Genomic DNA, 22435 nt, shown 5'->3' on the forward strand with positions numbered 1-22435 from the left:
CATGAGACTCCTATCTCCAATAAACCACCAGAAAATCGGAAGTGGCGCTGTAGCTCAAGTGGTAGAGCGCTCGCCTTGAGCTGAAGAGCTGAGGGACAGCGCCCAGGCCCAGAGTTCAAGGCCCACGACTGACCAAAAAAAAAAAAAAAAGAAAAGAGGTGGGATGTGGCTCAAGTGATAGAGAACCTGCCTAGCAAGTGCAAAACCCTGAATTCAAACCATAGTACCATAATCAATTCAATTTTTTTTTTTTAAAAAAAGGAAGACAGAAAGGCTGGGAGGAAGGTAGAGAGAAGAGGGAAAGAGCTAGGGAAGGAGAGAGAGAGGTGGAGAGAGAAGAGGGAGAAAGGAAAGAAGGAAGGGAGGGATTTTATTCAGGTACCTTTAAAAAAGCTTGGCATAATTGACCCTGATGGGCATTTCCAGACTATTACTTTGAGCTACACACAAATATTATAAATTAAAGGAATAACCTGTTAAGATCTCTTCCATCAGCTTGAATTTTGGGGGACTCCAGAAGACTTAAAGCAATGGCAGCCTGAAGGTCATCCTTGTTATCATGAGTAAGGTCTATTACTTCTTTAAAATAAATAGAAATTTAATTAGTCCACAAGCAAGAAACTGCCTCTCTGTCTGCAGACTGAAAAAAAGTAAAAACATTCCCCATATCAGATATACTCCCTAAGCTCTTACCACAATGGCACATTTGTGCAAGAACAATTGTACTACTCTGTCCTTGAGTCCAACGAATAACTTATAGCTACACTGTAACTTTACACTGACCAACAGTAGAGAAATAAGCCAGTAAAATGCAACAAATCAAATATTCTTTCTGTAATCTCCTTCCACAAACTCAAAAATATAACTTGTATCTCTATTTATAGGCTCTATAAAATATCCGCTTAATGTAGAACATTTAAGGAAGAACTTCTGAATCTGGAACTCATCCAGAGAATGGAGAACCTATTTAACACACTTTAAGTGAGTTTATTGGACACCCAGTACATGCTTACAGAAACTAGTTAAGAATAGCTAAGAGAAAGGAAAAATGACAAGCTCACACATGACCAAAGATACAAAAACCTCAAAATGTTAGCAAATACAATATTGTAAAAGAAAGATTACTTTTAAGACCAAGTTAATTTCCAAGTTAAGACCAAGTCAACTGTAAGAATGCTGAGTTAATATTAGGAAACTATATCACTAAACAGTTTTTAAAACTGATCACGATCATTTCAATTGCAACCGAAGAAAATATTTGTTAACTTTTAGGTAAAAACTCCAAGCTAACTTTAAAGAGAAAAGAATATTCTCAGTCTCAAAGAGACCACCCATGAGAATCCCACAACAAACCTACACTTAATGGTGAAATAATACATTTCTTAAAAAAAAAAAAAAAGACTAAAGGAAAGATGTCTACTATTTTTTTATTCACCATGGTTTTGTAAGTACTAGTTAGTCTGAGAGTCTGAGGGTATGGCTGTGCATGTCTGTGATTTCAGTGCCCAGGATGGAGAGTTTAAGACCAGCCTTGAATGCAAGATCTGTATTTAAAAAAAAAAAAAAAAATCTATCTCTCCATCCATTTGAATAATAAGAAGCAAAGCATGCAGTGCTAAGTCAGGGAACTTTCTCTTTTCTGAGCCTGCTTCTCTGGAGAGTTTATCAGGCTCCCAGTGTTACTTATCAACCACCACAATTGCAAATTTACCTATTCCAGCCTAGGTTTCTTGTGTAAACTGCTCATCTGAGATTCTACTGCCTTACAGACACCTCTGCCTACACATCTGATAGTATCAAAACTGATCTCTTCCCATCTCAAGCCAGCCTAAAACTCTAGATCTTCCCATCGCTGCCTCTTCAGCACTGGAACTACAGGTACGAACCAATGGACCCAGCTTACCGTCATCTTTAACTCCTCTTTCTCTCATAGCTTGCTTGTCCTCTGTGCGCCAAACCCATTGCCTTTATCTAAAGAGTACTATACAGCCAAAGACCAGTACTTCTCACCTCTCCAGCACTGCAGCCAGGCCCAAGCTTCCATCATGCACTATAATGTATAGTAGCCTCCTCACAGCCTCGGCTTGCTGACCATCCTGTATTCCTCACTACACCCTCTTTCATCTCCTATGCACAACATAGCAATCTGAAAGGCCTCAACAAATGGAAACTAGTTACACTGTTCTTCTGCTCCCAACTCTCCAATGGCTATCCACTGGGTTCCCAGTAAAAGCCAATACTTAGGGAGGCCCTGCATGACCCGCCTCCTATCCCTCCAAGGGCTCAGTGCCTCTAGACTCACTCAGCCTCAGTTCTCTCCTCCTGGCAGCTCCTTCAGCAAGCTGATAAAGCAACATCCACTCCCACTCTTGGCCCTCACATGACTTACTCCCTCCCCTGCCTTGCATCTTCTTACAAGCTGAGCTCTATCTAAAACACAGTCCCCGCCTTCCTTCCATTTCTTTCTTCCTTTCTCTCCCTGGTAATAGGCTAATACCTTTACATTTACTTGTTGATCTCCCCACCCCCACCACAAGTAAAACATAAGCTACATGAAGGCAGAGAAGAAATTGTGCTTAGCACAATATTGGTGCTCCCTGAATAGGTACTAAAGAATGACTAAGTCAGATGGGGGCTAGTGGCTCACACCTATAATCCAAGCTACGCAGGAAGCTGAGATCTGAGGATCTTGCTTAGAATCCAGCCTGGGCAGGAAAGTCCATGACATTTATCTCCAATTAACCACTAGAAAACCAGAAGTAGTGCTGTGGCTCAAAGTGCTGGAGCGCTAGCCTTGAGTGAAAAAGCTGTGATAGCCTCCAGGCGGAGTTCAAGACCCCCAACAATTGGAAAACAAAAACAAAAAACAAAAACTAAGGCACACTGACGCATCCTGGTAGCAATTGGCAGGCACAAGCAAGATGAGGAGTTTCAGGCTACCCTGGGCTACATATAGAGACTTTGTCTCAAAAGAAAATATGAAAAAGAAGAACATGACAAGAAAACTTCAAAGCTTGGAACTGTGCCTGGCATCCAGTGATGGCTCAACAGCAAGCTCTTTGAGGGATGTGAGGGGGAAGTACACACACTCTGTGCTGTTTTCTGCTAGCTTGGAGAAGAACAGGGATGGGAGCAGCACCTACTTGCTAACACTTCTCTGCTGGCAGCACTGCCCTCTATTTCCGATGGTTCTGCAGCAACAGTGTCTTCACTGGGCTCCTTCACTCTTTCATCAGTGAGAAGGCTGACGGCCTGGGTAATGTCACCATTACTAGCCTAAGAGGAGAAAATATAGCAGAAATCTCAAAAGGAAAGCATCAGAGAATTTAAGTAAAAAGCATGTGTGATTTTTGTCTTTGTGTTTAGTGATATCTACATGGTACCTTGATGACAAATTGAGTAAGTCTAAAATACAATAGAGGTTGAATTAAAAAGTAAGGCCAAGCCAGGTGCTGGTAGTTCATGCCTGTAATCCTAGCTACTTAGGAGGCTGAATGATCTAAGGATCATGGTTCAAAGCCAGCCTGGGCAGGAAAGTCCATGAGACTCATCTCCAATTAACCAACAGAAAACCAGCAGTGGTATTGTGGCTCAAGTAGTAGAGCACTAGCCTTGAGCTGAAGAGCTCAGGGACAGCACCCAGGCTCAGAGATCAAGCCCCATGACCGACCAAAAACAAAAAAAAAAAGAAAAAGAAAAAAAGACCAGTCTTGATGGCTCAAGCCTTTAATACCAGATACTCAGAGGTTAAAAGTTGGGGAAATCACTCTTTGAAGCCAGCCTGGGCAAAAAAAAAAAAAAAGTTACCAGGAGCCTCCCCTCCCCCATTTTTAACCAGGGGCATGGTGGTACAACTGTATTATCCCACAATGCGGAAGGTATAGATAGGATTGTGGTATGAGCTGGGTGCTGGTGGCTCATGCCTGTAATTCTAGAGTCTCAGGGGACTGAGATAAGAAGACTGTGGGTCAAAGCAAGCCTGAACAGAAAAGCATGCCAGGCTCCATCTCCAATTAACCATCAAAATGCTAGACTAGAGGGATGACCCAAGCAGTAGAGAGCCAGGCACGAACAAGAGAGCCAAGCAAGAGTACAAAGCTCTGAGTTTAAGCCCTGGTACTAGCATTAAAAAAAAATAAAAAAACCCAAACAAACAAAAAACCCTGCTTTACTTTGGACTTCTTCCTAGAGGAAAGCTCATATTTTCCTCTCAGGACTGAGGGGGAAAATAGATTGTGGTCCAAGGCTTACATGGGTAAAGAGAGGGCCTATCTGGAAAATAACTATAGCAAAGTAGCCCAAGTGGTAGACTGCCTACCTAGCAAGAATTAAGCCCTAACTTCAAACCCCAGTACAAAAGGGGGAGGAACAAAGACAGTGCACTGGATACACTTAAAGGTATGTCAAATACCTAGTTACAGAAAGTAACCGCTATACTTGGATGTCCCACAACATGTAAACAATGAATCCTGCAGGAAATGTGTTGTCTTACTTCCAAAGATCTCGATTCACAAAATAGTTAAGGCACAGTAGTGAACACTGATTCCAAATGAAGTCAGCCTCCATAGTAAATAACCAGAAGAGCCATATTCTATAGTAGTGATATATGTGTTTTTAGCTTTTTATTAGAAAAAAATCTCATGGGTTAAGAGAGATGGGTGACAATGTTGTCAGATACTTTGTACTCATATACTGTTTTGCAGAATGGGAACTTCTTTGTACAACTACTTAAAGATTAAAAAAAAAATCTCTAAAATATACAATAGTAGAATGAGTATCTTTTCATAATGCCATCTCAATTGGTTTCAACAATTACTCATTTATAAGCAGTCTGGTCTTCCCCTCTCCTAGATATCTGAAGTAAATCCTAAGCATTTTAGCATTTTATTGGTCAACATATCATAATGTGTCTTTTAACTATAATCCACAATCCTTAAAACTACTCCATCATACCTTAAGATTAGTAATTTTTTAATAAACAATAAACAATTCAAAGTCTCCCGTCTAAAATATTGTACGGTTTGTTGCCTTCAATCGGGATCCATATAAAATCTGCTAACAAAATTGGTTAGTATGACTCTTAATTTCCTTAACCCTGCAGATTTCCCTCACCCCTTACAATTTACAGGTTAAATAAACTGGGCCATTTGACGTGAAGAGCTTCTGTCCCAATGCATTCTTGTAGCATTAAAAATAGCTTCCATTGACAAGCTATGGCATGGACAACTGTTTTAAAGCCTTCTGAGTAAGAGCAGTCTGGAAACAAACCTTGAGAGCTTCATGAAGAAAGGAAGGATCCTGAATGCCTGTGATTTCTCTCAGTTGATTTAACAGCATCTGGCAGCTCTGTAGTTGAGGAAAACCAAAACAGATACGTGTCAGTCAGAAAGTAAACTTGGATACACAGGGATAGGAAGGCCTGGGTCTTTAAACTTAACAAGCTCCATTTAACAAGGTACTGATGGTCAGATGAATTCTAAAATGTCAAATCTATTACTCATTTCAACATCTAATTATGGAAGATAATTCAGGCACTTATGAAAGAAATATGAATCTAAAAACATTTTTATGTAGTATTTCAGCCCTAATGGTCGCTTAAAGTGCATCAGGTTTTCCTCTGTGTAAGCAAAGCATAAATAGGTCACAGATCATAAAACACGTGTGCATGTGAAGAGCATCTATTTTAAGCTTTACTGCACATGCCATTGGTGTGTGTCATTTTTCACTGACATTAAGTTTCCAATCATGTAATTAACAAATGATCAGTATCACTAATGTAATATTTAAAAGTTAAGGTTCAGTAATAAAAGTATAGCTAAAGCAGGAGTTTTCTCAAGTAGTAGGTAGTATAAATTCAGAAGAATGAGCTATGGAATGTTTTAACTGGTTAGCTTCCAGATACACTTATTGAGTTTATGATCTGTTTCAGCCTCAAATCTTCACCGTGCATCTTCTCTCATTTGACACAGTAGTCAACTTATCTACAGTTCACTTTAAAACAACTGGCTGGCCCAACTGGAGACCCAGTTATCGTCTAAATGAATACTGACAACAATATAGCTGAAAATTAATTCAGAGAGAAGAAATCTAATTCTAGATTTACCTTAGCAAAGGTTATGCTAGAATTCAGTCTTTATTCAGTATTTGATGTCTTGCCACTAACTTCAACTGTGTCTGAGAGACAGCCTGCATTTACTGCCAGCTGTAACAGAAACAGTATCCCCTGTTCTTCAACAGCTGAGGGCTCTATAATGCAACATGTAAGTATCCACAAGTAGGAATAACTAATTGAAACACCCCTCTCCAGTCCTCAAAAAGCATTCACATAGTTCTTGTTCTGGTCAGAGGCTACAGTCAGAGCCCAGAAATGGAAAGATACCCTGCTGAGTGCTGAGACTAGCAGTCTTCAAAGCCAGTCACTGTGGGGAGGGGAGAGGAGAATATACCAGAGTAACAGGTGTTAAAAATTAGCCTTGGCGAAAAACTGAAAAATAGCATGTCAATTTTTTATGAGGTATTTCTCCTAATGAATTGTAATCCCACTTGATTTAACTGTATAAAAATGTAGATATCTATTTGGATCCAAAGTTCCAGAAGTCCTGAGTTTAAGACAGCATCAGCTTGTGCATGCACATACACAGAAACAGTTTATCAAACCGGGTGCAGGTGGCTCATGAATATAAACCTAGCTACTGAGGAGGCTGAGATCTGAGGACCACAGTTCAAAGCCAGATGGGGCAGAAAAGAAAACTTATCTCCATGTAAAGAACAGAAAACTAGAAGTGGCGCTATGGCTCAAAGTAGAAGAGCACTAGCCTTGAGCAAAGAACTCAGGGACAGCACCCAGGCCCCATTCAAGCCCTACGACCAACCAGGGTTTGCTTCTACTGATACTATTCTAAGTACTTTATGTTATTAATTCATTTAACCCTATAACAGATCTGTGAAACAGGCATCATGGTCACATGACAGACCACTGAGTTATGAAAAGGTGAAGTCACTTCCCAAGTTACTGTTAGCAAGGAGAGGGGACTAGGATTTGATTCAGCCTGCCTCACAAAACTGTAGGTGAGAAGACAAGAAAATAGGAGACACTTTGAACAAACATCATATTCCTGAATTTGACCTTGATCTTTGTATCTTTACAAATTTCCTGTTTAAGAAAACAGTAGTACAATCTGTTCTAAGCAAGCTACCATCAGGAAGGAGAGAGATAAAAACTACTTGGCTCACCAATGGTGCCATCAGTTATAAATTAAGAAAAACTGCTGGCACTTAAACTCGGACAAAATGCATGAGTCCTAGGAGACACATTTCTGTTGAAGAATACAACCATGTCCCAAATGTGCTGCCTGGGGCCTGTGACAGGCAATTCTGTGTATTTCTCAATATCAAAACTAACCTAGTTGGGCTGGGAAGGTGGCTCAGTGGTAAAGTGCTTGCCTTGCATGCATGAGGCCGTGGGTTCGATTCCTCAACACCACATAAGCAAAAAAAGCCGGAAGTTGTGCTGTGGCTTAAATGGTAGAGCACCAGCCTGGGCTGAATAGCTGAGGGACAGTGCAGAGGCCCAGATTTCAGGCCCATGACCGACAAAAAAAAACAAAAAACAAAAAACAAAAACTAAGCTAGCTTGAATACCCTATGGTACCTTCCTCTCTAGGTAACAAAGTATTTGATTGGTGCTATATAGAAAACCTTGAAACAGGAATCATTCTTTTTGTTGTTAGTTGTGGGGGGTTGAACTCTGGGTTTGGGCACTATCCCTGAGATCTTCAGCTCAAGGCTAGCACTCTACCACTTGAGCCACAGTGCCACTTCCAGTTTTCTGGTGTTTAATTGGAGCTAAGAGACTCATGGACTTTCTTGCCCAGCTGGCTTTGAACCATGATCCTCAGCTCTCAGCTTCTTGAGTAGCTAGGATTCACAGGCATGAGCCACTGGCATCCAGCTTCATTCTTTTAGTAATAAACATTATGTTGCACAGAAAATAAAATTTATACTTTGCTCTTCTGTCTCCATGTCTCTTTCTCTATTCTTTTTTTCTTTCAATGCTGTTGCAAATATAATCTTTTTGCATGTGTGAATATGTGTGTGTCTCAGCCCTAGGGCTTCAAGTCAGCTAGGCTTTTTGCTCAAGCCTAGCACCCTACACTGAGCCACAGTTCCACTTCCAGCTTTTTGGGATAGTTAACTAGAGTCTCAGGGACTTTCCTGTCTAGGCTGGCTTTGAACTGTGATCCTCAGATCTCAGCCTCTGAGTAGCTAGTATTACAGGTGTGAGCCTGGTCGCCTGGCAGAGGGTATCTAAAATGCCAAGCGAACCATGTAGTGCTAACAGAGCATGTGACTGATTATGCTGGCCATAGGAGGAATAGCTAGGATCACATTCAGAATGTGGAGCTAGTGACAACTATATCCTGTCTGTCACTAGATGACAGTAAATGTACAAGTGGTAGATCCCTACCTAGCAAGGAGTTCAAACTCCAGTCCAGTCTCCCCATAACCCCAATTTCTGGGGGAAAAAAAATCCAAAAGATAAAATCAGCCAAGCAAGCAATCCCTCCATTGAGGAGGCTGAGGTTGGAAAATCATGAGTTTGAGGACAGCCTGAGCTACATATGGAGACTTTTCTCTAAATAAACAAACAAATAAATAAATAAAATCATAGGTGGGCATGGTGGTGCTCACCTGTACTCCCAGCATGAGGCAGAAGGACAGGTTCAATACCAGCCTGGGTTACATACCAAATGCCTGTCTCAAAAAAAGCAAAACATAAAGATAAATCTAAGATAGCTCTAAGACTGATTCCACAAGGCTTATGCTATGCTCCTGATACACATATAGAACTAAACTACCCATACCCCAAGTCCTAACAAATACAACACATTTAAATATCAATTTTACAATGACAAACTAGATTTATTAGGATGGTTATAGTTATTACTCACTGTTTCTCTTGGACTTCACGAAAAACAAATTTAAATATTAACTTGTTCTAACTACACTGCTGCATGAAGTACACACCCAGGAGGAGACAAGACAAAGCCTGTACTCAGCTCAGTCACAATGAAGTCAAATAATTGGCAAGAGCAAACAGGTTTGCACTTCCTTGGCTAAATTCACAGTTTTCACAAAACAAAAAGTACTCTCTTTTCCTGCCCTGAGGCAGTGAAGATAGACAGGCCAACATTAAAGGCTCAAGCTGAGACTTCAATGCACTCCAGACTACCATGAGAACAGAGTTTTTTAAAGCAAAGACAACTCCCTTCACAACAAGCAATCCACAGGATTATCAGGACAATAAAAAAAAAAATTAAGCTACCAAGTTTCCCTAACAATAATTGATTAATTCCAACAACCAACACATAAAACTGATTAAATAAAGCAACACTACCAATTACTCATCTTTAACATGTCATTTAGCCTTCAGATGAGGTACTTTCTAGATTATGGCATTCTTTCAAACAAGGGTGCTACATATATTTCCTGATCTTAATTTGTGTAGTTTTAGGGAGACTTTCCTAATTAAAAACTAAGTAGTTGATAAAATGTTCTTTGACTGCAAAGAATTACAAAAGTGTGGCTTAATTAAACTCCCTTCAAAGGTCAAGATCTGATGACTGGGGCTCAAGTGGTAGGGTGCCTGCTTAGCAAGCATCAATCAAGCCCTGAATTCAAACCTCTGTACCACCAAAAAACCCCAAACAAATGAAAGTTAAAAGATTTGATGCTTCAATTTTAAAATAAATGTCAACACCCAAGAAAGGAACTCTAGAAATTCTTGTATTAATCTGAGACTGTCACTAACCCTACCAACTCCCCCGAAACAGGGAAACCACTGATTTTTCTTTTCCTTTAGAGTTTCTTCTAATAACAATGTTCTCTAGGTCCAAATTATTCCTAGGGAAGAAATTTAAGGTAGTCATGATGAACTGATAAAAAATGATCAATAACTTATCCTGGATACAACGACATTCTCAAATATAGGATACCTGATAGCTTATGTGAATGATATAAATATGGCCAGTGTTGATTCAAATTGGGTTCTTTATCCCTCTCAGAACTGAGGAACCAATAACAAGAATGGGCACCAAGTGAGCCCAGATAGAAACAGGAGCCAGACTACCCATTCAGGTGGTGGGAAGTTATAAACTAAATAAAAGGAAAGAAGGGGAGGGCTAATCGAAGGGAGGAATATTCATGTGTTTTCTGAGAAGGGACAGAGACTTTGTGGAAATTTGGTCACCACCCTTTTCCCCTCTGGTGGTTCTTTCCTGTCAGGTGAGAGGGTGTGTCACTGAGCATGCAGGTGAGAATAAAAAGAAGTTAAAGCCACTCTTGCTGCCACTACACATAACTAGTGTAAAACCAGAAGAGGGATTTCTAGCCTCCAATCATTCTTCCTCAAGGACAAAAAAGGTCAGCACTGGGCAGAAATTCAGTTATGGCACTTAGGCAACAGATTAAGGCAGCAAAGCAAGCCAGTATATGACTCCAAAAAAGCCTGTTTCAGTCAGCCAATTGCCTTAAAATTTCAAGAAGCATTTGAAACATTTTAGAATGTAGCCGCTCTTAAAGCAAGAAATAAGAACTTACCATTATTTACTTTTTAAAAGATATTTTACCTTTTCCCACATTCCCAGTCCAAAATTCCAACAATGCCCAGGTGCCGGTGGCTCACGCCTGTAATACTAGCTACTCAGGAGGCTGAGATCTGAGGATTGCAGTTCAAAGTCAGCCCTGGCAGGAAAGTCTGTGAGACTCTTATGTCCAATAAACCACTAGAAAACCCAAAGTGGTGCTGTGGCTCAAGCAGTAAAGCACTCGCCTGGAGCTGAAAAGCTGAGGGACAGCGCCCAAGCCCAGAGTTCAAGCCCTACGACCGACTAAAAAAAAGAAAATTCCAACAATACAAAAGAATATAAAAAGAAAACAAAACTTTCTTTTCTTCCCTAGTCAGTTTTTATTCCCCAGGGGTTACCGTTATGAAGAATGTTAGAGCTGGGTACCAGTGGCTCACGCCTGTAATCCTAGCTACTCAGGAGGCTGAGATCTGAGGACTGCAGTTCAAAGCCAGCTAGGGCTGGAAAATCCATGAGACTGTTTATTTCCAATAAACCACCAGAAAACCAGAAGTGGTGCTGTGGCTCATCTTGATCTGAAGAACTGAGGGACAGAGCCCAGGCCTAGAGTTCAAGCCCCACAACTGACAAAAAAAAAGAAAAAAAAGTTACATATCTTTGTTATAAATCTTTTTCTATATATATGTACGTTTTATATGTATACATATCTGTCTTTATCTTTCCATGTCTATTACATATTTTTTTCCTAATGTACATAATGCCCCATACATTTTTTCTTTCTTTCCTTGAATTACATTAAGACATTACTTCTTTGTTCATTTGCTTATATACATGCCCAACTAATTCTGAGCAGTGGGGCTCAGAAGCCAGCACCTTGACACGAGATTCAACTCTGAAAATTAAAGAATATTAAAGAATATACCATGTTTAGCTATACCTGGCTAGGACTAACTGAGAAACTAGGAAAATATCAGGGAAAGGTAAGACATCAGATTTACATCCTCAAGTTTTAGAAATCTAAGAACAGTAAAATTTTAAGTTCTTATTAGGTGAGCCTCGGTGTGTACTTTCTATTTTTGATAAATAACAGATCAGAGTGATGATGTGTCACTGGATTACAAAGGGGACTAAATGTCAGGATGAGCTCTGACTTAATAGGATGAACAATGGATCCTCAGCAAGGAAAGCTATGGCAGGGGAGGTACTTGAATACATCAATCTCCCACATATGAACAACTGGTTCTAAGTGGGATGCAACTAGGGAATGAATCCTAAAAACTGAGTCAAAGAACTACTGAGCAAAGCAGGTGTGATGAGAAAGGCAGAGTGCTTCCAAGGGAAGCAGGAAGGTAGGACATACTCATAACACCTCCAAGAATGGAGCTAAAGCTCAGTCAAATATTTGCAGAGGATGTTGAACAGAATGCCATCTCCAACACCACAGAAGGAAAGCCAGATATGTACACTCAAGGACAGTAGTAAGTTCCAGGCCAGCCTGGACTACACAGTGAAACCTTGTCTAAAAAATAAATACATACATGCAAACAACACATCACATTATCAAATGAATGGTGAAAATATGCACTTCTTAGTGGATGCAGAAAAGCATTTAATAACATCCAACACTCATTCATGATTTTTTTTTAAGTCAGAAAACTAGGAATAGAGGGAATTTCCTAGCATGATACAAAATGAAAATGAAAAAATGAAAAAAAATTAAGTAACACCTCTTATTCAATGGTGAAAGACTGAAAGCATTCCCCTAAAACCAGGGTTAAGAAAAGAATGTCCACTTTCATCCCTGCTATCAGACATCTTCCCAGAGGTTGCAAGATCAATTAGGCGAGAAACAGAAGTAAGACATCTTGCTGGGAAGGTGGCTCAGTGGTAGAGCGCTTGCCTTGCATGCTCAAGGCCCTGGGTTCGATTCCTCAGCACCACATAAGCAAAAAGAAAAAAGCCGGAAGTGGCGCTGTGGCTCAAGTGGTAGAGCGCTAGCCTTGAGCTGAAGAGTTGAGGGACAGTGCCCAGGCCCAGAGTTCAGGCCCCACGACCGGACCCAAAAAACAAAACAAAAACAAAAATTGTGAGAAGTAAGACATCTTCCCAGAAGTTGCCAGATGAATTAGGCGAGAAATAAAAATAAGACATCAAAAATGGCAGAAAAAAAAAATTAAGCCATCTCTACTGACTTCTGACATGATCCCACATATAGAAAATCCCCAGACTCCCAAATACACACACCACACACACAAAGTTACTAGAACTACTAAACTAATTCAGCAATCCTGTAGGGCATAAGCTCAACATGCAAAAACCAACAGGGCTTCTATGCAATAAGAATTAAAAATCAAAAAGGAAAATGAGAAAACAACTTCATTTACAATAGCATCTAAAAGAATAAAATACTTAGAAATAAATGAAAATGATCATATATGTCTATCAGAAGTTAAGTCTAGCCTGGCAGAAGTTAAGTCTAGCCTGACACTAATGGCTTACACCTGTAATCCTGGCTACTCAGCAGGCTGAGATCTGAGGACTAAAGTTCAAAGCCAGTCTAGGCAGGAAAGCCTGTGAGGCTCTTATCTCTAATAAACCACTCAGAAAAAGCCAGAAGTGGTACTGCAGCTCAAGTGGTAGAAGGCTAGCCTTGAGCACAGAGAGGCTCAGGGACAGAGCCTAGGCCCTGAGTTCAAGTCCCAGGACACCCCCAAAAAGTTTAAAAGTCCCAAATAACTGCAAGACATCAAGTTCACAGATTGGAAGACAGAGAACCAACAGGAAATACGGGCATATCTAGAAAGAGATTATAAGGAAACGGCTCATACAACTGTGGAGGCTGCCAAGTCCCAAGATCTAACCTAGGTATAATTCTAGTCCAAATGCAAGATGAGATAACCAGGAGAACTGATATGTAAGTTTCAGTCCAAGTCCAAAGGACTAAGAACCAGGAAAGATAACTAATACAAGTTTCAGTCTATGAAGCTCTAAGAACAAGGGAAACCGATGTGAGTTACAGTGGAAGACCTAACTTCCAGGCAGGCAAATCAGCTCCTTACTGGGCCTTCTGTCTTTTCAGGTCTTCAACTGATTAGCAATGCCCACCTACATAAGGGAAGACACACCTGCTTTACTAGACTGACTGATTCAAAGTTAACCTCATCCAAAAAAGTATCATATTTACATCTACAAGATTTAGTCCAGACCAAATGTTTAGACATCACATTGACTAATTAATTTGACATATAGTTAAAACTCTCACACATCTAATATTCTAACAGTATCAAAGTGATTTGTAAATTCAATGTAATCTCTATCAAAATTCTAAAGGTTCTGAGGCAAGTGGATGTTAAGATGCAGGCCAGCTTGTTCAACAAGGTGATACTGTCTCAAAACAAACAAAATTCCAATGTCTTTTACATCAGAAATGGAAAACCTGATTCTCAAATTAGCACAAAATTTCAAGAGGTAACAAGAAGCCAAAACAAAAGTAAGAAGAAAAACAAATTTGGAAGACTCTATCTGGACTTTCATCTCCAAATAACCAGCAAAAAAGAAGGAAATAATGGGGGCTGGGGCTCACACCTATAATCCTAGCAATTCAGAAGGGTGAGATCTGAGGATCTCCATTCAAAGCCAGCCAGGGCAGGCAATTAATTCAGTGAGACTCTTATCTCCAAATAAGCATCCACAAAAAAAAAAAAAAAAAGCTGGGAGTGGCACTGTGGCTCAAGTAGTAGAATGCTAGCCTTGAGCACAGAAGCTCAGAGACAGTGCCCAGACTCAAGAGTTCAAGCCTGAATATGGACACAACTTGAAAAGTATTTCTCGAAAGAAGATATACAGATGGCCAATAAACTTACTTTTAAAAATGCTTAACAACATTCACCATGAGGGAAATGTAAATCAAAACCATACTTAGGTGTGCATGGTAAATCCCCAAGACTAAGGAGGCTGAGGCAGGATAGTCATTAGTTCAAGGCCAGCCTGAGCCATATAGTGAAATTGCCTCAAAAAAAAAAAAAAAGAGAGAGACAACAGCAATAAGATATTACTTCACACTCCCGAGGATGATTATTGAAGAGAGAGAGGCTTTTGGGAAAAGGTAAAACTTAGTGTTCAATGAGGATTCAGAAAACTAAAACCTTTGTGTACTGCTGGTGGGAATGTAAAATGGTACAGCTGCTGTGGAAGTTTGGCAGTTCCTCAAAAAGTTAAACATAGAATTTCCATATGTCTCAGCAATTCCACTTTAGCCAAAAGGTGGAAAAACTCCAACATCCACCAATGGGAGAATGAATAAATGAAACTGATAGTCATTCCTCTCTATCCAAAGGGGATGAGGGATGGGTCCCAGGTCCCTGTGAACACCCAAGCTGCAGAGGCCAATATCGCTTCTAGACAAGGGCTCAGCATGTGCACAGAACCTATGTGCATCCTACTGTGTGCTTAGTCACCTCTAGACCATCTACACCTCATGCAGTGGGAATGAAAAATGAAATGTTCTTTCAAGAATTATGACAAGGGAAAAAAACCTTACCTGTTCAGTACAGGTGTAATTTTTTTGTGTGTGCCAGTTCTGGGTCTTGAACTCAGGGACTGGGCCCTCCCTGAGCTTTTGTGCTCAAGGCTAGCTCTCTACCACTTGAGCCACAGCACCATTTCCAGCTTTTTGGTAGTTAATTGGAGATAAGAGTCTCACAAACTTTCCTGCTGAGGCTGGCTTTGAACTGCAATCATCAGATCTTCAGCCTGCTGAGTAGCCAGGATTACAGGTGTGAGCCACCAATACCTGGCTACAGATGAAATTTTTAAATGTGTTTTTTGTGCAGGCCTGGTTGACTCCAAAGATTCAAGACAGGTGTATACAAACAGCTGACTGCATACATACAGTGTTAAGTGAGTCATTAAAATTAAAGTACCAACACAGGGTACCAACTGAATAAACCTTAAAATCATTACAAAAAATGAAAGATGCTGTATACAGTGTCTTACTGCATGACAGTGCTAATAGGGAACATCGGAATAGGTACATGCAGTAACAGAAGTCTCAGTTGTGAGGCTGAGGCAGGGAGGAAGAAGCAGACTTTTAGGGTGATATAAATGTTTTAGAACTAAACAGAGGTGGTGATGGCATAGTACTGTGAACATACTAAATATTTCTGGATCTGTACATTTCCAAGCAGCTATTTCTATGTTGTATAATTTTTTTTTGTTTTTGTTGTTGTTGTTTTGGTTGGTTGTGGGGCTTGAACTCGGCCTGGGTACTGTTCTCAGCTCTTCAGCTCAAGGCAAGTGCTCTACCACTTGATCCACAGCATTACTTCCAGTTTTCTGGTGGTTTACTGGAGATAAGAGTCTCAAGTACTTTCCTGTCTGGGCTGGCTTTGAACTGTGATCCTCAGATCTCAGCCTCCTGAGTAGCTAGGATTACAGGCAAGAGCCACTGGCACCTGGCTTGTTATATAAATCTTTTTATCAATTAAAAAAATCAGTTTGGAAATTACACATTTCCACTCTACATCAAAGTACTGGATTGATAGATTAGAAAAGGGAATATTGCTTTAAGACTTATTGCTTTAATTTTCTTTTTTGAGACAGGACCTCACAATACAACACAAGCTAGGCCAGAATTTCAAAAAAAAAAATCTTTCTTTCTCAGACTCCTGAGTATTGGGACTTCAGGCATGCACCACTATGACCAGCAGAGTTCTTAAATCGGCTAGCTGCCAGGTAGCATGCTGCTGACACCCTCTCATGAAGGTCTTTAACCCTATCTGAAATGCTGACCTTCTTTATTATGTAGAAAGCCAAGACAGGGGTGCTAACACTACACAGCCCAGACTCTGACCCACAGAAGCCTCCTGGCAAGCAAGTCTCAGTCTTCTGAAGCACCAGATTTAACACCTGGAAAATGAAGTGAAACTACTGCTATCAGATGAAATTAATGCTTGTGGCTATTGTTAGTAAAACAGTATATAAATATAAAATATGTGATACTTCTGTTCAACTAAATTCAGCTATCTTGGAATAAAAATGATATTCCATGCCCATGATACTTTGAAAATTCAATTTCTTGGTCCTAGTAAATATTTCTCTGAGTTACTGAGGGGGATCAAGGAGCACACAAGTTTCTAGTATTTCAGAGAAAACACTAGTCAGGTTGAGCCCAGACGTTCTTTCATGGCCTAGCATATGCAAATGTATACAGGAGGCGGGTACCCAAGTAGAGCCAGTTAAAGAGAGGGTGTGAGGCATTTGCACCTAAAGATTAGAAATGCAGATTTGGAAGCAGCTGTGTAGAACCGAGACTTAAAATCAAGAGAACAAATGGTTAGTCCCTAGGAGAAACTAAGTAGGACTCCAAAATCCAAGGAAGTAGTCAGAAAGGAAGCTAGCAATATTAGAGGTAGGGCTCCAAAAGGATGTTGCAAAGAAGGCAGAAGCCATAGTTATGCCAGACGGCCAGGAACAAACCAACTCCCTAAAGAACAGTTCAAAGCCAGTCCAGGCGGAAAAATGTGAGACTCTGATCTCCAACTAACCAGGAAGAAAGCCAGAACTGGAGGCATGGCTCAAATGTTAGAGGAACAGCAAGCAATGAAGGAACGTCAAGCAAAAACTTAAGGCTCTGATTTCAAGAGGCACCCTTTCCCTGCTGTGAACACACACACACACACACACACACACACACACACACACACACACACACACACACACACACACACACACACACACACACACACACACACACACACACACACACAGCAACACTATGCAAGTTGGGGTGGGAATAACAACTAATGAGAATAAAAGTCAAACTCCAAAACAAGTACCAATTAAAAATAGTAATGAGGGCTCATAAAAACACAGTATTAACACTACAAATAAGAGTAAGACACTGGCACTGGTTGCTTACACCTCTAATGCTGAGATCTGAGGATCACAGTTCAAAGTCAGCCAGGGCAAGAGAGTCTGTAAGACTTTTATCTCAGAAAAAGCCAGAAATGGCCCTATGGCTTAAGTGGGAGAGCGCTAGCCTTGAGTAAAAAAAGCTCAGGGACAGCACCCAGGTCCTGAATTCAAAGTGTAAGAGCTGTTGTCTGTGGCTCACTCCAATAACCCTAGCTACTCAGGAGGCTGAGATTTGAAGATTGCAGTTCAAAGCCAGCCAGGGCAGGAAAGTCTGTGATACTCTTATCCTCAATTAATCACAAAAAACTGGAAGTGGAGCTGTAGCTCAAGTGGTAGAACACTAGCCTTAAGCACAAAAGCTCAGAGACAGAGCCCAGGCTCAGAGTTCAAGCCCTAAGACCAGTATAAGAAAAATAAATCCATCAAAATAAGCAAATAAACAAGTATGAGACTTTGGATAAGCGCTTGGATCACCATAGGAGATGTTATCTCTAAGAGGTCTGCTTCACTACATTAACAAATTTTTATTAAAAGCCTACTTTGGAATCAGGCATCAGTGGCTCACGCCCGTAATACTAGCTTCTCAGGAGGCTGAGATCTAAGGATCGTGGTTCAAAGCCAGCCCAGGCAGGAAACTTATCTCCAATAAACCAGAAAACTGGAAGTGGTACTGTGGCTCAAGTGGTAGAGCACAAGCCTTGAACTGAAGAGTTGAGGGACAGCACTCAGGCCCAGAGTTCAAGCCCCATGACTGTCAAAAATAAACAACAAGCCTACTTTGGAAAGCCTCACAATGAGGTACCTAGTAGATGCTCCAACCCACTCTTGAAGCTTGGCCAGCTTCTTTTGCAGGCCACTGGCCCATGAGCCCTAGTCTTGCAGGAGCTCAGACTTGGGCAGTCAGCTCATAACTACAAGGCCAATTCTTCTGCAGAAGCTGTTGTTGCCCTCAATCTCTGCAATGGAATCTAGAAACCAACTTGTCTCATCAACTATCACCTACCAGTTAATCCTGCTCAGTTATGTATAAATTTTCCAAATTAAACTTGCATTATGTCGTCATGGGGGTGGGGGAGAAAGCTATAGAAAAGAAACTGGTGGGCTTGGAATCTTTTTGCTAATGATAAACAAAATGCAAGAAAGTGAACAAGAAGACAACAGAACTTAGTTGTTATTTTTGTTTCAGGATTGTGGATCTCCATATACAGCAAAATAGGAATTGTAGTCACAAGCCTCTCAAAATTTGCTGTTCAGGAAGTGGTGCTGTGGCTCAACTGGTAGAGTGCTAGCCTTGAGCACAAAAAGGTTTAGGGGACAGCACCCAGGCCTTTAGTTCAAGCCCCACAACCGAACCCCCCCCCAAAAAAAAGCTTTTCAAATGAACCATCCAGAGATCTTGTCCAAGGGCATACGTCTTGATTCCGTGGGTCTAAAGCGGAGTTCCAAGTGGGGTACACTTGCTTCCTTGATGTCAATAGTCCCACTACTGGGTTTCAACCTGTCAATGCAAGGTCACTGACCCAGATCTGTGGGATACACACAGATCAGCTAGAGGAACAATACAGGGATGGGAAGGTCCAGGCTCATGTGCATCTGTGGTATAAACTCTCAGACTTACTGCTAAGAATGATAGATTTCTGAGAACCAAACTGACTTCAAGTTATTTATCCTACAGTAAAACTTCCCTGCTGGTTGAAACACAGGACCAGACACTAAGTAATCTTTAGGAGTACTCTGGGGGATTTAGTGGTTTCACAAAGTGCTCACACTCAGATCCGAAACACTAACAGCGTATTTACAGAGTGCTACTGTTTTTATCCTACTACGATTCTAGGGGAGTCTTATAAATGGCTCTGCCTGTCCTTTGTACAAATGACCACAGGAGAAGCGCTGTAGGTTTTAAATAGCTTCTGCCAAAGGAGGATAGCTATTCTCAAGATATTAAACATCTTGTAAGGGAAAGGCATGAAGTCTTAAAGAACTGCAAAGGAAAGAAACCTTTTTAACATGAAACTTCCCAAGAGCAGGAAGTTATTAAAATCTTCCCTATAAGAAGTAAAGGTCCATTTCCTATTAAGATCCTTCAACCTAATCCACTAACTTTAAGTATTTTACATTAACAAAAGTAAAAAAGGGCACATGTTATCAGGCTTGCATTCCAAGCTTATCATCTGTCAGTGCTGGGCGAATCACTGGGAAGAACAGTAAATGTCATCACTCTGCAGGTCGCCTGGAATCAGGGTACTGCAGCCAGCCAGTCACTGGAGTGCCAAGCCTTCCCAAAATAGCGATGACTTCTATACAACTGCTCATCAAACTCCTCACATATTCACCCTCAAATAGAGACTACTGAAATTGGGGTCACTACTCAAACTGTGGCAAAAGTAAATGAAGGTGCCACTGATGGACAAGCACATGGTCTTTAATGACAGAGCCTGAACAAATTTAAATATGACTTCCTGTCCCTTAAAATAGTCTTGTGTCTAAATCATAGGACTGTCGCAAAGCTAAAATTTTCCCACCTGTTTCTTAAGTCACTGTCCTAAAAACAAACAGACGAGTTTGATCTCTGAAACACAGAAAAATCCTGACTCAAATTCCAAAAAAGCACTGACTGGTGAACCCTTAGCAATAATACGCCCAATAGAAATCAGTACTTCAAACACCAGCTGCAGTTTCGCCTTGGAGGTATCTTTTACTACACAAGTTTTAAAAGCATTTCTTTGTTATAAATTCCTGGTCTTGAGTGAATCAAAAGAATAAAAAGGGGCTGGGGTGTAGCTCACTAGTAGAGCACTTGCCTAGCAAGTGCCAGGCCCTAGGTTTGATCAGCAGCTTCATAAATAAATAAGCAGAATTAAATTAAAAAGGCTTTTAAAAGGCTTCCCACTTGGAAATATCTGACAGCTTGTATTATAAATATTTTATGAAATTTCTCACTTTCAAACTTATACTCGAAAATCTGGTATTTCTGTCTGAAAAGAAAAAAGCAGTAGTTGAGGGGTGAGGAGGTGGTATTAAGTTAAAACATTCCAAAGTAACATTAGAAGGCATTCTCAAACTGCTCACTTTCCCAAGTTTCTTCACACAGACACTAAGCAGTTTGGGTTTCTCCCAAACCAGTGTTCTTATACACTCGCCATCTTAGCCCAGCAATCTTGATGTGATTTTTTTTAAACGCTCTTAGCTATTAGCGGCAGTATAAAATAATCAGTGTTCCTACCATTCATTACGCTGTCCACCCCCTATCACCACCACCCCCTTTAAAACCTAGAGTGATGAATGCAATAATTGGGGAAGCCGATCTGTCTCAAAGAAGGAGAAAAAAAGAGAAAGAAACGCCGGGCGGCGAGGGAAGGAGTGGTGGTAACTGGGACCGCGGGTCTTTCACACTTTGTTGATAAACCCCGGATTTAAGTGAGATAACCGGTCCGCTCGAGACGCTTCACACAATACTGCCATCAAATCGATTCGAAACCCAAGCCACCAACTCTGCCCCGTTCGGAAGTTTCTGCTCCGTGGTCCGGGCCCCGGAGCCCCGTGCCCGGTGGACCGGCCTCCCGCCCCCACCCCGGTGCGGACCACCCCGGGTGCAAATCCCTTTCTATGTGGGTTTGCAAAGTACCCAAGCCCCTCCCTTCCAACTTCGGCGGGGACACGGACGCCCGCGATGAAGTCCCGCGTCCCAGCGCCCCGCAGCCTCCCCGGGGGCGCCCTCCTCACCTGCCAGGCGCGCCCCGCGCCCGCGCCCGGGGCGCCCCGCGCCCGCCCAGCGCCCCACAGGCCCCGCCGGGCCTCCTCCGGCCGGCGCCGCTCCCGCCCGGCCCGCCGCGCCCCCCCCTCAGCCCCAGAGCCCACTCCCCCCCGGGCTCCGGACCCCGGGCCCCGCTCCCCTTCGCGCCGCAGGCCCACCGAGCCGTGGCCGTCGGCCGCTCCCGCCGCGTCGTCTTGCTGCAGCTCCGCAGTCATGGCCGAGGCACCCCTCGGCGAGTCACCAGGCTCCCTCCGCCGCCGCCGCCGCCGCCACCGCCGCCGCCGCCAGCCCAGGAGCACGGGGAGGTCCCGCCCCCGCCCGCGTCCAGCCCGCGCCCGCGCCCGCGCCCCCGCCGGGTCCCGGTTCCCTACAGCTCCCCCCACCGTCTCGCCCCCGCCCGCAGCGCGCGCGCGGCCGGAGGCCCCGCCCCCGGCCCCGCCCCCCAGCCTGCGCGCGCACGCAGAGCGCGCGGCCAAGGGCAGAGCCGCCCAGCGTGCTACCGCCGACGTCGGACTCTGACCCGGCGGCGGCCACGTGACCAGGGCTCCGCCCCTTCCTCCCTTCCTGCCCCCCCCCAGCTAACGGTCAGCGTCGCCACCCTTGCGGTTCGTGCCTCGGGGGTTCCGGAAGTGGGCAACGAGGGCGCAGCGCCCTCAAGTCTTCTTCTCCGTCCTCTGCCTGCAAAACTTGCCCCCTGTCGAGGCCCCCTCGGCTGAGTTGAAGCTGCTTGTAGCGTGGACCCCTGCATAGGCTTCTCGGGCCTGGTAGCCATTTCCTTCTCGAGGGACAGGAAGGGGTGTCACGTGTCTTTAAGGCCAGTACAGACAGACAGACAGACATGGGTTTGTCTGATTGCAGTGCTTTATCTACAGCCAGCAGAATGGCCCGCACCCGTTTGATGGGAGGATGCCCAGCCTCTCAGCTTGAGCTGAGTGAGCATGGCGGGCCAGAAGACCTGCCAGTGCGCCCAAGCCACCGCAGTGTCCGTGTGTGTGCTTGGCCGCCTGGGCCGCCCCCGCCCAACGCACGTCCCCAGCGCAGCGAGCCCTGTGGCGCATGTCGGGTTCCACGCCCGGCTGGCCCCCACTCGGTGGAGGTGGAAAATGGAAGGGCCCAGATCCGCCTGCCCGGTGGCCCTTTGAAGCGCACGTTTCCTGTGGGTGGTGGTCTCACTGGGGCT

At 42.8% G+C, this 22435-nt stretch overlaps 1 protein-coding gene across 3 annotated transcripts in view; it reads right to left on the reverse strand.

Annotated features, from left to right (window-relative positions):
• The window catches only part of Usp28 (ubiquitin specific peptidase 28), a 56089-nt gene extending 34546 nt beyond the window's left edge, over window positions 1–21543 (reverse strand). For 2 of the 3 annotated variants that reach the window (XM_042682789.1, XM_042682790.1), the window contains exons 1-4: window positions 21414–21517; window positions 5269–5346; window positions 3144–3276; window positions 474–579 (exon numbers count right to left, since the gene is read on the reverse strand). In XM_042682789.1, the coding sequence (XP_042538723.1) occupies window positions 474–579; window positions 3144–3276; window positions 5269–5346; window positions 21414–21470 (374 nt within the window). In that variant the 5' untranslated portion in view covers window positions 21471–21517. Of the gene's footprint in view, window positions 1–473; window positions 580–3143; window positions 3277–5268; window positions 5347–21413 lie in introns of all 3 variants that reach the window. The other variant, XM_042682788.1, reaches the window with a different exon arrangement.
• Between the last annotated feature and the right edge of the window lie 892 nt (window positions 21544–22435).

Source organism: Dipodomys spectabilis, unplaced genomic scaffold, assembly GCF_019054845.1.
Source record: "Dipodomys spectabilis isolate Male_0828 unplaced genomic scaffold, ASM1905484v1 ptg000076l, whole genome shotgun sequence".
Lineage (NCBI taxonomy): Eukaryota > Metazoa > Chordata > Mammalia > Rodentia > Heteromyidae > Dipodomys > Dipodomys spectabilis.